The sequence below is a fragment of the Sus scrofa genome, chromosome 6 (genome assembly GCF_000003025.6).
Source record: "Sus scrofa isolate TJ Tabasco breed Duroc chromosome 6, Sscrofa11.1, whole genome shotgun sequence".
Classification (NCBI taxonomy): domain Eukaryota; kingdom Metazoa; phylum Chordata; class Mammalia; order Artiodactyla; family Suidae; genus Sus; species Sus scrofa.
In genome coordinates, this window is record NC_010448.4 from 91,572,028 (window position 1) to 91,590,146 (window position 18,119).

General features: G+C 37.4%; 1 protein-coding gene across 12 annotated transcripts in view; it reads left to right on the forward strand.

The window, feature by feature from the left end:
• The window catches only part of ZMYM4 (zinc finger MYM-type containing 4), a 170,141-nt gene that overhangs the window by 118,381 nt on the left and 33,641 nt on the right, over positions 1-18,119 (forward strand). For all 12 annotated transcript variants that reach the window (XM_021095904.1, XM_021095899.1, XM_021095900.1 and 9 more), the window contains 3 exons: positions 2,183-2,236; positions 3,346-3,525; positions 4,441-4,535. In XM_021095904.1, the coding sequence (XP_020951563.1) occupies positions 2,183-2,236; positions 3,346-3,525; positions 4,441-4,535 (329 nt within the window). The remainder of the gene's footprint in view (positions 1-2,182; positions 2,237-3,345; positions 3,526-4,440; positions 4,536-18,119) is intronic.

The following is an 18,119-nucleotide window of genomic DNA, read 5'->3' on the forward strand; positions in this document are numbered from 1 at the left end:
GGTTCAAAATGCCCTATAGGTAAATTCCATTTTATGAGTGTAGAATAATGATAATATCACTAGTTAGCACTTACGTGTTTACTCTTCTCTGAACATTGTCCTAAATACAATATGTGTTTCAGTTTGTTTACTCTTCAAAGCAAACCCATGAGGGAGGCACTGTTTACTTGAGATTCCTCTTTTGGAAAATAAGCTTGCTGTGGTTAGCAGACAACAGACAATAATGGAGCCAGAAGTAGAATCTGTGTCTGTCTGACTTCAAAGCACATGATTTTAGCCAGGACACAGTAATATGTATTAGAGACAGTTTCTAGCCTTAATTAGTACCCCCTTGGTTTTTGAATATAATAAGAGATAAAAGCACAGGAAGATGTTTAAGATAGTTGAAATGTACAGATGGATTTTTGCGGTGTTTTTTTCCCTCTGTCAATGATGAGGTGAGAAATTCTTTTTTTTTTTCTGTCATCAGCAACTGGGTCCTGATTTTGTATCATAAATTCTAGATGATTTTCTGAATATTGTAAGCATTTGAAAACAACTTTTCTGTTGTGTTGCCAGTAAGTTTTTAAAACATGCTCTGAGAAATGGGTAAAAACCTTTTGCTTTTATCACATGGTTTCTGATCTTATAATGCGCTTTAGTGTATAATCTCATTATTGTGACCCATGTATATGTGTATGTTAATGTCTTAGGATATTGTCCCTATGTATGATGTTCTAATTTCTGACACTTAGTTTGGAAGTTCAAGCAATTCATGGTGATAAACCTCATTTTAAGTTGGCTTTTCCATTCACATTAATAGTCAACATTTATCAAGTTTTTTTCTCTGTAGAGCTACTGTGACTTTGCCTTGAACCAGATGGAAAAACTGTTCAACACAAATAGTTTTAATTATAGTGTAATTAAAGTCAAATGGTATAGAAATATAAAGGGGGGGAAATGAATTAAGACTGAAAGGATCTGGTACATTTATCTTTGGTTTCAGGGAAAAGAGGCAGTTTGCTTTGGTTTTTAAGAAAATTGAGTTTCCATTGTGGTTCAGTGGGTTGAGAACCTGGCTAATATCCATGAGGATCCAGGTTCAATCCCTGGCCTTGCTCCATGGGTTAAGGATCCATCATTGCTGCAAGCTGTAGTGTCGGTGACAGAAGCAGCTTGGATCCAGTATTGCCATGGCTGTAGTGTAAGGCCAGCAGCTGCAGCTCTGATTTGACCTCTAACCCAGGAACTTCCATATGCTGCAGGTGCCTCCCCCCGAATAAAATAAAATAAAAAATTAAAAAATTGGCTTCTTAATACTTTGAATCCTTAAACTGCTTAATTTTAAAATAATTTGTAGGGAGTTCCCGTCGTGGCTCAGTGGAAATTAATCTGACTAGCATCCATGAGGATGAAGGTTTGATCCCTGTCCTTGCTTGGTGGGTTAAGGATCCATGAGCTGTGGTGTAGGCCAGCAGCTGTAGCTCCAATTAGACCCCTATTCTGGGAACTTCCATATGCTCTGGGTGTGGCCCTAAAACACACAATAAAATAAATAAAATAACTTGTAATTAATAGAACTTTGTTCTTTTTAGTTCCATTTGTTGATGTGTTTATATTCTAAGTCTTTTGGCTTTCTAGTGCAGTTGTAAAGCACGTTTTATTGGGGGGAGGAAAAAGAAACTTAAAACAGATTTGTCAACCTGTCAGTAAGTAAATATTGTGTGTGTGTGTGTTGTGGTTAAAGAAAAGGAATTTCAGGTAGCATAAGAACCCAAAATAAAAGTATCTCTTGGAATTCCCGCTGATGGAATTGACAGCTTCCTGGGAGTGCTGGGACTCAGGTTTAATCCTCAGCCCAGCACATTAGACTAAGGATCTGCTGTTGGCAGAACTGCAGCTTAGGTCATAACTGTGGCTTAGATCTGACCCCTGGCCTGGGAACTCCATGTGTCATGGGGTGGCCAAAAGAAAAAAGTAGCTCTTGCCATGACTTCTTTCATACTTCTTTTTGGAAGTGTAAACTTTGTAATCAGTTGTAATTTAAATGTATTTATCACTAATTGCCTAATTTTTATTAATGAATACTGCATATGAAGGCAAGTTATGTAGAAATCCATAATGCTGTCATTTCATTTGAGATGCAGTTTGTTTTATGTATACATAAAAATTGACTTTGTTTTGTACTTTGCTTTTTCTTTAGGATCCCAAACTTCTGAACAGGAGCTCTTTCTAGACACCAAGATATTTGAAAAAGGTTTGTAATCATAAACACACACACATATATCTATTTTTTTAATTAAGTACTTCTGTTCATCAAAAGACTAGATAAACAGTGGAGAGAGAGGCCACAAAATCGGAGAAAATATTTGCAACATTATGTGATTGTTACATAAATGAATTCCTAAAAGTTAACATGAGATAGATAACCCAATAGTTCTAACCAAAGAGAAAATTCACAAAAGGGAAAATTCAAATAGCCAATAAACAATATGAAAAGTTATTCAGCCTCATCAGTAATTGGAAAATGTGAATTAAACCCCAATAAGACATCATTATACATCCACCAGATTGCAAAATTAAAATATCTGAAAATAACAAAAGGGTATGAAACAAAGGAAACACAGATACCCTACAGGAGGGAGTTAATTGTTACAACTACTTTGAAAGAGTTATCTTATGATTTACCCATTGTGCTCCTAAGAAATGTATCCACATGGTGCAAAAAGAACATGTAAAAGAATGTTCATAACATAATAGCAAAAAAACAGAAATAGCCTAAACAGCCATAAATGATAGAATAGATAAATAAATTATGGCATATTCTTACAATGGAATACTATTGGGCAGTGAAAATTAAGGAGCGATAGAAGTAAGCAAAAACATGGTAAAGCCAACCTGGCAGGAAGTGGTAAAAGAGTATGGAAGAGACGTGTCCATTGTCCTTAAAGGCTGATGGCTTTGCTTTCTGTATCTAACATAAATATATTTTGAATTGTAGAAATATTATCTCCTATTGGTGATACAAACCCATAAAGTGTTAATATCCTTGGATTTAATATTTGCTATTTTATCTATTTGTAGGAGGCATCAGATATCTATGATTGTGTGCTAACTTATAATGAGACTAATAAAAGCTACCTCAGGTACTGGTTTTAAGGATTAATTAAAATAATGCACTAAAGTGTACCAGGAATATAAATCCAGTTCTGTGAGACTAGTGAACAAGTGACTTCATTCTTGAGTGTACCTAGGTAATTGTCCAGCAGCTATATCTCAGTTTTTGATATTCAGTATCAGGGAGGTTTCTGAGCATGTCAAGAGTCTTATCATTTTGAAGGTTTGTTTGTTTTCTATATATTTCAGACCAAGGAAGTACTTACAGTGGTGATCTTGAGTCAGAGGCAGTATCTACTCCACATAGCTGGGAGGAAGAATTGAATCATTATGCCTTAAAGTCCAATACTGTGCAAGATACTGATTTAGAAGTAAAGCAGTTCTCAAAAGGGGAAACCGAACAGGACCTGGAAGCAGATTTTCCATCAGGTTTGTGCAGTAAAGCCTGTCTGCTGAAAATCTTGTTTTTTTTCCTTAAGTGACATATCTGCAGCATATGAAAATTCCTAGGCTTACGGGGTCAAATTGGAGTTGCAGCTGCTGGCCTACACCACAGCACAGCAATGTGGGTCTGAGCTGCATCTGTGACCTATACCACAGCTCATGGCAACCCTGGATCCTTAACACACTGAGTGAGGGCAGGGATCGAACCCATGTCCTCATGGATGCTAGTCCTATTCGTTACAGGAACTCCTGAAAGTCTTTTTTATTAGAAGATTGGTACAACTCTTAATCAGTAGTTTTATTTATTGATTTATTTTGGTCTTTTTGCCATTTCTTGGGCTGCTCCTGCGGCACATGGAGGTTCCCAGGCTAGGGGTCCAATCGGAGCATAGCCACCAGCCTACACCAGAGCCATAGCAATGCGGGATCCGAGCTGCATCTGCGACCTACACCAAGCTCACGGCAACACTGAATCCCCAACCCACTGAGCAAGGCCAGGGACCGAACCTACAACCCCATGGTCCCTGGTCGGATTCGTTAACTGCTGAGCCACGACCAGAACTCCCAATCAGTAGTTTTAATGTGTAATAACAATCTAGGGCACAAGTGGTCCCTGCCTTCGAAGGTATTAATTCACACTGTAGTTCTTTATTAAGGGCTTATTTGTTGCTGTTGTTGTTTTTAACTTTCCACAGTAATCATGGGGGTATTTTCTTGATTGTTAATGAAGTTTCTATTTATCTCCTTTGTTTCCTTAAATATAAATAAACTCCATATATTATCAGAAAGAAAATAATGAATATAATGATGATTATCTGATATCTTCTCCCCCCAGTCTAAGCCTTCATTTAAATCTATGAGTTATTTACCTCACATTATGCTCTCTCCTGGCTATCATAGAATCCTTTGACCCACTGAATAAAGGACAGGGAATCCAGGCTCGTTCCCGAACAAGGCGGCGACACAGAGATGGCTTCCCCCAGCCCAGACGAAGAGTAAGCAAGCACAAGCTTCATTTTTCTAGCATTTTCTTTTTTTCATTCTATATGTGTAAAAGCCAGAGTCAGAGAATTCTGTACATTGTTTTTCGACCTTGTATTTTTATGCTTTTGTTTTTGTATCTTAAAGTCACAAATCATCTTTTATATTTCTTTCAGCAGAGACTTTTTTATTGTTTCTGTAATTGAGGGATTTCTGTTTTGTTTTTACTTCAGCTTTCTATAGTCTTTGTTGAAGACGTTCTTCTCTCTACATTTAGCTTTTTAACATATAACAAACATGTTCACTATTTTGTATAGTATAGTTATAATAGTGAAGCTCACAAGGACTGTTTCTCATGTTGACATGGCTTTCCCATATCACAATTAAAAGGATAATTAGCCTTAATTTAATAAATTAGTTCTATTGAATTATAATTACTCTTAAAAATTCATAAATTTGGAGTTCCCGTCGTGGCTCAGTGGTGAATGAATCTGACTAGGAACCACGAGGTTGCAGGTTCGATCCTTGGCCTTTCTCAGTGGGTGAAGGATCCGGTGTTGCCGTGAGCTGTAGTGTCAGTTGCAGATGCAGCTCGGATCCTGCATTGCTGTGGCTGTGGTGTAGGCCAGCAGCTACAGCTCCGATTGGACCCCTAGCCTGGGAACCTCCATGTGCCTCAGGAGCGGCCCTAGAAAAGGCAAAAAAAAAAAAAAAAAAAAACCCATAAATTTTAAGTGTATATTTTAATGGACTTTGACGAATATATTCAGTATGAAGCTCCCACCACAATCATAACACTCTAATTTTTACAAAATGTTGCCTTTACTTTTTACAGTCAGTCTTTATTTCCACCTCGTGACAACCACTGATCTACTTTGCACATTGATGCAAAATGGTATTGCTTTGTTTGCATTTTCTAATATTTCATATAAATGGAATCGTAATTTGTATTCTTCTGTGTCTTTCACTTAGCATAATGTTTTTGAGATTCTTCTGTATCATTTCATGTATCACTAGTTCATTCCTTTTTATTTCTGAGCATTTCATTTCATGGATAAACCACAGTTTATATAATTGTTTATCAGGTAATGGAAATTTGGGTTATTTCCAGTTTTTTGCGTTATTGACAAAGCTATTATGAACATTCTACTATAAATCTCTGTGAAGAATATATGTTTTCATTTGAGAAAAAATGCCTAGGGGTGGGATTGCTGGGTTGTATGTATATCATGAACTTTGTAAGAAAGCTGCCAAACGGTGTTCCAAAGTGGATGTGCCATTTTGAATTCCCATCAGCAGTCTGTGAGTTCTCCCTGGTCCATGACTTTATTAATACTTGGTATTGTTGAGTTCTAATTTTAGCCATCTGAGTGAGTATATAGTGGTATTAATTTATGATTTTAATTTGTATTTTCCTTATGACTAATTAGTGGGCATCTTTTTGTATTTATATTTGCTATTTGTGTATCTTTGGTAAAATGTCTATTCAAAACTATTGCACAATTTTTTATTGGGTTGGTTGTCATCTTATTGAATTGTAAGGTTTTTTTTTTTTATGGATGTAATTCTTATATCAAGTATGACTTTTGCTACTTTTCTGTGACTTTATTTTCTTAATTGTGAAAAACAACTTTTCCCCCACATTTCCAGGGTTCACTTATTTATTTGTTTTCTGTCAATTTTGTTGAGATATAATTGACATACAGCACTGTATAAGTTTAGGGTATACAGCATCAGAGCTGTGTCTCAGTGGGTTAAAAACCCGACATAGCGTCCATGAAAATGTAGTTCTATATCCGTCCTCACTCAGTGGGTTAAGGATCTGGTGTTGGCACAACTTCCAGTGTAGGTCATAGGTGCAGCTTGGATCTGATGTTGCTGTGGCTGTGGCATAGGCCAGCAGCTGCAGCTCCGATCTGACCCCTAGCTGGAAACTTCCATATGCTGCAGGTACAGCCGTAAAAAGGAAAAAAAAAAAAAAAAAAGTATACATCCCAGTGATTTGACTTACATACATCATGAAATTAATATCGCATTAAGATAGTAAATATCTATCATCTTTCATTTTTTAACCTATAATTTAAAAAATTAAAGAAATTAAAAAATTTTTTTCTCAATTTGAGAACTCTTAGGATTTACTCTCTCAACTACTTTCATGTATAACAGTGTTCATTGCATTTATTGTGTTGCACATTACCTCCCTAGTGTTTACTTAAATGGAAGATTGTACCTTTTGACTACCTTCATCCAGTTCCCACACCATCTTCTCCTTACCTCTGATAACCACAAATCTGATCTCTTTTTCTTTTTTTTCCTTTTTTTGTCTTTTTAGGACCACCCCTGTAGCATATGTAGGTTCCCAGGCTAGGGGTCGAATCTGGAGCTATAGCTGCCGGCCTATGCCACAGACACAGCAACTTAGGATCTGAGCCACATCTGCAACCTACACCACAGCTCGCAGCAATGCCAGATCCTTAACCCACTGATCGAGGCCAGGGATCGAACCTGCGTCTTCATAGATACTAGTTGGGTTCGTTAACCACTGAGCCACCATGGGAACTCCTGATCTCTCTTTCTAAGAATTTGTTTTTGAAGTATAATTGACCTATCACACTTTGTTAGTTTCTGGAATATAACATAGTGATTCAGTATTTCTGTATATTTCCAAATGTTTTCCACTGAATTTTATTTATTTATTTATTTATTTATTTTATTTTTTGTCTTTTTTGTTGTTGTTGTTGTTGTTGTTGCTATTTCTTGGGCCGCTCCCACGGCATATGGAGGTTCCCAGGCTAGGGGTTGAATCGGAGCTGTAGCCACCGGCCTACGCCAGAGCCACAGCACCGCGGAATCCGAGCCGTGTCTGCAACCTACACCACAGCTCAAGGCAACGCTGGATCCCTAACCCACTGAGCAAGGGCAGGGACCGAACCCGCAACCTCATGGTTCCTAGTAGGATTCGTTAACCACTGCGCCACGACGGGAACTCCCCACAGAATTTTAGTTATAATATGTCATCAGAGATATTACATAATTATAATTGTGTCTAATTCCCACACTGTACATTTCATAATATAACTATATCTCACTCACTTTGTGACTAGCGTTTGCACTGCTTAGTCTCCCTCACCTATTACTCTCATCTTACCAATCCCTCCCCTCTGGCAACTGCCTGTTTATTCCCTAAAACTGTAATTCTGTTTGTTTATTGTTAATTTGTTTTGTTTTTTAGAATCCAGATATAAGTAAACCCATAAAGTATTTGTCTTTCTCTGTCTGATTTATTACACTCATTGTAATATCCTCTATATCCATGGCAAGATTTCATTCTTTTTTAATTTTATGGTTGGGTATATATATATATATATATATATATATATATATATATATATATACACATTTTCTTTTTGTTTTTACGACTGCACCTACAGCATCTGGAATTTCCTGAGTTGGGGTCGAATTGGAGCTGCAGCTGAGGCCTTTGCCACAGCCACTGCAACACCAGTTATATCTGGACGTGTTGTGCAGCTTGTGATAATGCCAGTCCTCAACCCACTGAGCAAGGCTGGGGATCAGTCCCACACCATCACAGAAAAAATGTTAGGTCCTTAACCTACTGAGCCACATCAGAAACTCTCCACCTCTCCTTTATCCATTCATCTATCAATGAATACTTAGGTTGCTTGCATATCTTGGTCCTTGTCAGTATTGCTGCAGTGAGCATAGGGATATATGTATCTTTACAAATTAGTATTTTTGTTTTCATTGAACAAATGCCCAGGAATGAGAAAAATTATTGGATCAGATTATAGTTCTGTTTTTAATTTTTTGAGAACCTCCATGCTGTTTTCCACAACAGCTGCACCAATTTACATTCCCAGTAACAGCATTCCAGAGTTCCCCTTTTTACTTATCCTCGCCGACACTTGCTATCTAGCATCCCTTTCATAATAGTCATCCTGACAGGTTTGAGGTGATATCTCATTGTGGTTTTACCCTGCATTTCCATGATTATTAGTGATTGGAGGTATCTGTCCATGTGTCTGTTAGCAGTCTGTGTCTTTTTTGGACAAATGTATATTCAGATCTTCTGCCCATTTTTAATTGCATTTTTTGGTTCTTTGATATTGAGTTCTAAGAATTCTTTATACATTTTGGATATTAACTCCTTATCAGATATATAATTTGCAAATATCCTCTTCCATTCATTCAGTAGGTTGCCTTTTCATTTTGTTGATGATTTTTTTTTTTGCTATGCAACATCTTTTTATTTTGATATAGTTCCATTGTTTATTTTTGCTTTGGTTGTCTTTGCCTGAGGAGATAGATCCTGAAAAATAATACTAAGACGGGTGTCAGAGTTTCCTGCCTGGGTTTTCTTCTAGGAGATTTATGGTTTCAGGTCTTACAATTAAATCTTTAATCCATTTTAAATTTAATTTTGTGTATGGTGTGAGAAAATGGTTCTTTCATTCTTTTGCATGTAGCTGTCCAGTTTTCTTAGCACCATTTCTTGAAGGTGCTGTCTTTCCCCATTGTGTATTCTTGCCTCTTTTGTTGTAGATTAATTAACCATGCAAGTATGGGTTTATGTCTGACCTCTCTGTTCTGTCCATTGATCTATGTGTCTGTTTTGTGCCACTTCCATACTGTTCTTATTACTATAGCTTTGCAGTATAGTTTGAAATCAGGGAGCATGATATCTCTAGCTTTGTTCTTCTTTCTCAAAATTGTTTTGCCTATTATGTTTCCATGTAAATTACAGAATTATTTATTCTAGTTCTGTGAAAAATGCCATTGGTGGTAGATAGGAATTGCTTTCAATCTGTAGCTTCCCTTGTGTAGTATGGTCATTTTTGTATTCCATCAGAATGATGTATTTTTCCATTCATTTGATAAATCTTCAGTTTCCTTTATCAGTAGTCTTACAGTTTTCTGAGTTGAGTGTTTTATCTCCTTAAATATATTTATTTGTAAATATTCTTTTTGATGATTTTTTAATTAATTTATTTATTTTAATTTATTTTTCTTCCCACTGTACAGCAAGGGGATCAAGTTATCCTTACATGTATACATTTTTTTCCCCTACCCTTTGTTCTGTTGCAATATGAGTATCTAGACATAGTCTAGATACTTTGTGATGATATTTTAAATAGGATTGTTTTTTTCAATTTCTCTTCGTGATAGTTCATTGTTAATGTATCAGAGCACAGCAGATTTTGTATATTAATTTTGTATCATGCAACTTTACCAAATTCATTGCTGAGTTCTCATAGTTTTTTGGTGATGTCTTTAGGATTTTCTGTATATAGTGTCATGTCATCCATAAACTGGTGATTTTTCTTCTTCCTTTCCAATTTGGGTTTCATTTATTTCTTTTTCTTGTCTTATTACTATGGCTGGGACTTCTAATACTATGTCAAATAAAAATGGCAAGAGTGGATATTGTCTTATTCCTGATCAGAGAGGAAATGGATGCAATTTTTCATCATTGAACATGATGCTCCCGGTGGGTTTGTCACATATGACCTTTATTAGATTGAGATATATATTCCTGCTGTTCTATACTTTATAGAGATTTTTTTTTATCATAAATTGATATTGAGTTTTGTCAGAGCCTTTTTTTGCATCTATTACAATGGTCATATTATTTGAATTCTGCAGTTTATAAATGTGGTGTATCACATTGATTTCCAGATACCAAATTATTGCATCCTTATGATAAATCCCACTTGCTCATGTTATATGATCTTTTTTATAATGTAATATTGAACTTGGTATGCTGATACTTTGTTGAGGATTTTTGCATCTATATTTATCAGTTATATTGGCCTGTAATTATCTTTTTTTATGGTATCTTAGTCTGATTTTGGTATCAGGGTGATCCTGGCCTCATAGAATGAATTTGTAAGTGATCTTTCCTCTGCAGTTTTTTTTGTATTAGTTTGAAAATGATAGGTATTAACTCTTTAAATGTTTGGTCAACCTCAGCCTATGAAGCTATCTGGCCCTAGACTTGTGTTGGAAGTTTTATGATTATGGATTCAATTTTATTGTTGGTAATTGGTCTGTTCACATTTTCTGTGTATTCTTGAGTCAATCTTAGGACATTGTACATTTCTAGAAATTTGTGCATTTCTTCTAGGTGGTCCTTTTTTATTGGTGTATAATTGTTCATAATAATCTCTTGAAATCCTTTATATTTCTATGCTATCAGTTTAACTTCTCTCTGTCCATTTTATATTTTATTTATTTGAAACCCTCTCTTTTTTTTCATTTTGAATATGTTTAAAGGTTTATCCATTTTGCTTACATTTAAAAACATCAGCTCTTCTGTTTCATTGATCTTTGCCTTTTTTTTTTTTTTTTTAAGTCTTTTTCTGTTCTGATCTTTGTGATTTATTTCCTTTACTGACTTTTGGTTTTGTTTGTTCTTTTTCTGTTTCCCTTAGGTGTATTGTTAGGTTAGGTGAGATTTTTCTTGTTTCCTCAGATAGGCTTGTATCACTATAAACTTACCCCTTAGAACTGCTTTTGCTGTATCCCACAGATTTGGTATCATTGTATTTTCATCTTCATTTGTTCCCAGGTATAACTTGATTTCCTCTTCAGTTTCTACAGTGACCCATTGACTGTTTAATAGAATATTGTATAGTCTTCAAATGATGTATGTTTTTTGCAGGGTTTTTTGTTTTGTTTTGTTGGTTTTGTTTGTTTGCTTTTTAGGGCCACACTGTCATGTAGAAGTTTCCAGGCAAGGGGTCGAATTGGAGCTGCAGCTGCCAGCTTAGGCCACAGCCACAGCAACAAGGGATCTGAGCCATGTTTGCAACCTATACCACAGCTCACGACAATGCCAGATCCTTAACCCACTGAGCGAGGCCAGGGTTCAAACCTGCATCCTCATGGATACTACTCAGGTTCATGACCTCTGAGCCACAATGGGAACTCCCTTTCATGGTTTTTGAATTTGGTTTCTAGCCTCATAGCATTGTGGTTGGAAAAATGCTTGATAGCAGATTTCATTCTAAAATTTACTGAAACTTGTTCTGTGGCCTGTCAAGTGATCTGTCCTAGAGAAAGTTCCATGTTCACTTTAAAAGAATGTGTATTCTGCTACTTTGGGGTAGATGTTCTATACTAATATGTTCTCTATATATCTATTAAATCCATCTGGTTTACTATGTCATTTAAGTCCAGTGTTTCCTTATTTATTTTCTGCCCAGATATTCTGTACATTGATGCAAGTGTGATATTAGAGTCCCCTACTATTGCTGTATTACTGTCAGTTTCTCCCTCTATGTCTGTTAATGTTTGCTTTATGTATTTACGTACGCCTTTTCCCATCTTATCACATTCAGTCTGTGTGTATCTTTAGATCTTACGTGTCTCTTTTAGGTAGAACTTGTATGGGCCTCATTTTTGTATCCATTTAGCTTCCCTGTGCCTTTTTTATTGGCGCACTTAGTCCATTTAATGTAAAGTAATTATTGATAGGTATAGACTTATGGCAATTTTGGTAATTGTTATATGGCTGTTTTTCAAACTTTTTGTTCCTTTTTTTTGTTCTCATTCTTTGTGATTTGAGGGCGATCTTTAATGTTATTTTGGGTTACTTTCTTCTTTTTGTGTGTATGTCCATTATTGATTTTTTGGTTTGTTGATAGCATGAGGTTTTTCTTTTGTTTTTTGCTTGTTTTTTGTTATTTAATTTTTATTTTATATTGGAATACAGTTGATTTGCAATGTTGTGTTATTTTCAAGCATACAGCAAAATTATTCAGTTATATGTATATCCACTCTCTTTCAGATTTTTCCTTAGAATTTATTACAATATGTTGAATAGCTGGGAGTTCCTGTCGTGACTCAGTGGTTAGCGAATCCAACTAGGAACAATGAGGTTGCAGGTTCGATCCCTGCCCTTGCTCAGTGGGTCAAGGTTCCGGCCTTGCCATGAGCTGTGGTATAGTTTGCATGCATGGCTTGGATCCCGCTTTGCTGTGGCTCTGGTTGGACCCCTAGCCTGGGAACCTCCATATGCCACAGGAGTGGCCCAAGAAATGGCAAAAAGATAAAAAGAAAAAAACAACAAACAACAAAAAAACCCAATATATCAAATAGAGTTTCCTGTACTATACAGTAGGTCCTTGTTGATTAACTGTTTTTTTTTTTTTTAGTAACTGTTTCATAGTTATGTTTTCTATATAGTAGTTTATGCCAATCCGAATAGTAGTTTACACCCCCTCCATCTTTCCCCTTCCGTAACCGTAAGTTTGTTTTCAAAGTCTTTGAATCTGTTTCTGTTTTTTGTTTTTTTTTTTTTTTTTTTTTTTGTCTTTTTGCCTTTTCTAGGGCCGCTCCCACGGCTAGGGGTCCAGTCGCAGCTGTAGCCACCATCCTACACCAGAGCCACAGCAATGTGGGATAAGAGCCCTATCTGCAACCTACACCACAGCTCACGGCAACGCCGGGTCCCTAACCCACTGAGCAAGGCCAGGGACCAAACCCGCAACCTCATGCTTCCTAGTCAGATTCGTTAACCATTACTCCACGACGGGAACTCCTGTTTCTGTTTTATAATTACTTCATTTTTATTATTTTTCAGATTCCGCATATAAGTGATATTATATGATTTTGCCTTTCTCTGACTGACTTAACTTCACTTAGTACGACAGTCTCTGAGTCCATCCATGTTGCTGCAAATGGCATTATTCCATCCTTTTTTATGGCTAATTTTCGTAGTTTCTTTCTGATCTTTAACTGTTAGTATGTAGAAATACAGTAGATTACTATGTATTAATTTTGTATCCTTCAACTTTACTAGATTCATTCATGAGCTCTTAGTTTGTTGGTAGCATCTTTAGGATTTTCTATGTATATTTCATGTCATCTGCGAACAGTGATAGTTTTACTTCTTCCTTTCCAGTTTTTATTTTTGTTATTATTTTTTTTCTGTCTTTTTTTGCCGTTTCTAGGGCCACTCTCGTGGCATATGGTGGTTCCTAGGCTGGGGTCTAATCGGAGCTGTAGCTGCTGGCCTGCACCAGAGCCACAGCAACGCAGGATCCGAGCCGCATCTGCAACCCACACCACAGCTCACGGCAACGCTGGGTCCTTAACCCACTGAACAAGGCCAGGGATCGAACCCGCAACCTCATGGTTCCTAGTCGGATTTGTTTACCACTGCGCCACGACGGGAACTCCCCCCAATTTTTATTTTTTTATTTCTTTTTCTTTTCTGTTTGCCTTGGCTAGGACTTCCAAAACCATGTTGAGTAAAAGTGGTGAAAGTGGACATCTTTGTCTTGTTCCTAATCTTAGTGGGAATTTTTTCAGCTTTTGACCATTGAGAATGATGTTAGCTGTGGGCTTGTCATATATGGCCTTTTTAATGTTGAGATAGGTTCCTTCTATGATCACTTTCTGGAGGGTTTTTTCAGTAATAGTTGTTCAAATTTGTCAAAAGCTTTTTCTGCATCTATTGACATGATCATGTGGTTTTTAATTCTTCAATATGTTAATGTGGTATATATCACATTGATTGATTTGTGTATATTGAAAAATCCCTGGGACAAAGCCCACTTGACCATGGGATATGATCCTTTTTTGTATTGCTGGGTTTGGTTGTCTAGTATTTTGTTGAGGATTTTACATCTGTGTTCATCACTGATACTACTCTGTAATTTTCTCTCTCTCTCTCTCTTTTTTTTTTAAGGGCCACAATCATGGCACATGGAGGTTCCCAGGCTAGGATTCGAATTGGAGCTACAGCTGCCGGCCTACACCATAGCCACAGCAACACTGATGTGAGCCATGTCTGCAACCCACACCACATCTCAAAGCAATGCCAGATCCTTAACCCACTGAGTGATGTCAGGGGTCGAACCCACAGGCTCATGGTTCCTCATCGGATTCATTTCCACTGCGCCACAATTGGAACTCTTTTAATTTTCTCTTTTTGTGGTATCTTTTTCTGGTTTTGATGTCAGGGTGATAGTGGTCTTATAGAATGAGTCTGGGGGTGTTCCTTCCTCTCCATTTTTTGGGAAGATTTTCAGAAGGATGGATGTTAACTCTTCTTTAAATGTTTGATAGAATTAACCTGTAAAGCCATCTGGTCCTTGACTTTTGTTGGAAGTTTTTAATCATAGTTTCATTACTCGTGATTGGTCCATTCATCTTTTTATTTCTTCCTGGTTTAGTCTTGTAAGATTGTACCTTCCAAAGAAATTGTCCGTTTTTTGTCAAATAGGTGCTTATAGTAGTGTTTTGTCATCCTTTGTATTTCTGTGATGTCCATCGTAACTTCTCCTTTTTCATTTCTAGTTTTATTGATTTAAGTCCTCTACCTGTTTTTCTTTTTTTTTTATTTATTTATTTATTTATTTATTTTTATTATTTTCCCACTGTACAGCAAGGGGGTCAGGTCATCCTTAGATGTATACATTGCAGTTACAGTTTTTTCCCCCACCCTTTCTTCTGTTGCGACATGAGTATCTAGACATAGTTCTCAATGCTATTCAGCAGGATCTCCTTATAAATCTATTCTAGGTTGTGTCTGATACCTGTTTTTCTTGATGCATCTGGGTGAGGGTTTATTAGTTTTGTTGATCTTTTAAGGATGTTAAGAGTTGTCTTATATACTGAGGTACTGCTATGTTGGGTGCATATATGTTTACAATTGTTATATCTTCTTCTTGGATTGATTCTTTGATCATTATGTAATGTCCTTCTTTGTCTTGTAACTTTTTAAAGTCTATTTTGTCTGATATGAATATTGCTATTCCAGTTTCTTTTGATTTCCGTTTGCATGGATTATTATCTTCCATTGTCTCACTTTGTTTTTGAATCCATTCAGCCAGTCACTGTCTTTTGGTTGGAGCATTCAGTCCATTTACATTAAAGGTAATTATCAATATGTACATTCTTATTGCTATTTTGTTAATTGTTTTGGATTTGTTTTTGTTGGTCTTTTTCTTCCCTTGTGGTTTGATGACTGTCTTTAGTGTTGTGTTTGGATTGCCTTTTCTTACTTGTGTATTTATCTATTGTAGATTTTTATTTTGTGTTTACCATGAGGTTTTGATGTAGAAGTCTGTATATAGACAAGATTGTTTTAAGTTGCTGATTCCTTAATTGCAAATTCATGTCCAGTATCCTACATTTGTACCCTCCTCACGATTGGTGGTTTTGATATCTTATTTATGTGTGGATGATTTCTTACCTTTACCATATATTTGCCTTACCCACAAACCTTCGCATTTGTAATAAGAATAGCAGAATAACAGCACTGACAACACCTGACTCTTAACCTGTTGAGCCATGAGGAAATTCATCAGCTTGAGATTTTTTTGACTATACTGTCTTCCAATTTGCTGATCTGTTCCTCTGTGTCATTTAATCTTTTAGTTAATTCCTTTTAGTGGTTTTTTTTTTTAATTTCATTTATTGTATTCTTCAGCTGTTTTTGTTTACATTTTCTGACTCTTTCTTCGAAATTTCCAACTTCTCACTATTCATTCTTTGTTTATCTTTACAGTTATTACCTTGAACTCTTATTGGGTAGAATGCTTCATTTGGAACATATTCCTCTATTGCCTCATTTTGCCTAGTTCTCTGTTTTTAATTCTGTGTACTTTATAGGTTAATATGATTCCCAGTCTTAGATAAGTGACCTATGTAGGACATGTCCTATAGGACCAAGTAGTGCAGTCCCTTTTGATCCCCAGAGTTGTATGCTCTAGGGGTGCCCTCTATACGCACTGCATGAGTCCTTATGTTATGAAATACTAACTACTGTGGCTGTGGTTGTAGGTGTGACTGGTCCCCAGCCCGTTTGGTTGCCATATGTAGGCGTCTGCCTCCTTGTGTGGCTGGCTGCAGCCCAGGGAGTTCTGGTCCCAGTGCTGGCCCACTGGTGGGCAGGGCCAGGTTATAAGGTGGCTGGCTGCAGAGCTCTGCAGGGTTCCTAAGCTAGTGCTTTCCTTCTGTGGGTGGGGCTGTGTGGGAGGTGGGTGTCCTGGGCTGGTTTTGACCCACTGAGGTATAGACTGGGTCCTAATACAGGTGGCTGTGGGACTACAGTATTCCCAGGGATAGTGTCTGCTCTCTGGTGGGCAGGGCCACTGCCCATGGGATCCCAGGGCTAGTGCCCATCCATTGGTGGGTGAGGATGTGTCCTGGAGCTAGTTCCAGTCCATTGCTGGGCAGAACTGAATCCCAGGATCTCTGGCTGTGGGGCCTAGGGTTCCCAAAGCAGGTATTGGCTTGCTGGTGTGTGGGCATGGTTCCCATGGTATCCTGGGGCTAGTACTGACCCACTGATGGGCTGAGCATGCTTCTGGGAAATCTCTGGCTGTGGAGCCCTAGTGATCCTGGAGCTGTTGTCAGCCTACCTGTGGTCAAGGCTGGTCCTGAGAAGGTCCTACAGCTGGTACCCAGTGGTAAGTTAGAGCTTTGTTTTTAGGTTGCTGGTGACTCATGGGGCCTTACAGCAGGAAACCTGCTGGTAGGTGTGACAGTGTCTACACCTGGCTAGCTGCTTGGCCACCCAAGATTGGTGGCACCTGGTTGGTTGGCAGTTTGATTCCAATTCTCATAAGCTAGTGGGAGGATTCTAAAATATTGTTTGCCAGCAGCAGGGTTCTTGTTGTAGCCTGAACTCCCCTAAATGGCTATGACCAGCATCTATATCCCCAAGGTAAGTTCTTGTTCCTCTTGCCTCTCTTGGAGGCTTCCCAAAACCAAGTGGGTCTGTCGTGGGCTCCTTACAGCCTGCTGCTTTTGCCTAGGTTTTGGAGTATGTGAGGAAAGAGTGGAGTCTCTTGTTTCCTACAGCCCCCTGGCTCTCCAGAAAATAAGCCCCACTGGCCTTCAAAGCTGAGTGTTCTAAACATTTGTCTTCTCAGTGTAGGAGTCCTGTGCTGGGGAGCCCTATATGGGACTCGGACCCCTCACTCCTTGGGAGAAACATCTGCAGTCGCAGATTATCTTCCCATTTGTGTGTTACCTACCTGCTGGTGTGGAGTTTGATTATATGGTGTCTCCCCCTCCTACCCATCTTGTAGTAGTTTTTCATATCTTCAGTTGTAGAAACTCTTTTCTGCTAGTCTTCAGGTCATTTTTATGGATAGTTACTCTGTACATGGTTGTAATTTTGTTGTTCTTATGGGAAGAGATGAGCTCAGGGTCTTCCTATTCTGCCGCCTTGGTCAGCCGCACCAGAGTAGAACTTTTTAATTTCGAGGAATCTACTCTATCAATTTTTATCCTTTTACAATTCATGCTTTTTATGCTCCCACCTAAAAATCTTTGCTTAACTATGGTAATTAATATTTTATCTTTTTTTCTAGTTTTGTTTTTTTGTCTTTTATGTTTTTCTATAATCCATTTTGAGGTAATTTTTTTGTATAAGTTGAGGCAAATTTCAAGTTTCATTTATTTGATACATGATAATCGTTCCTGCGCACTTTTGCAAAGGCAACCCTTTCCCATTAGATTCATTGGCACTTTTGTTAAAAGTCAATTGACTATATATATGTGTTGGTTTGTTTCTGAAACTGTTCTGTTCCATTGATTTATGGTTTTTTGTTTTTTTC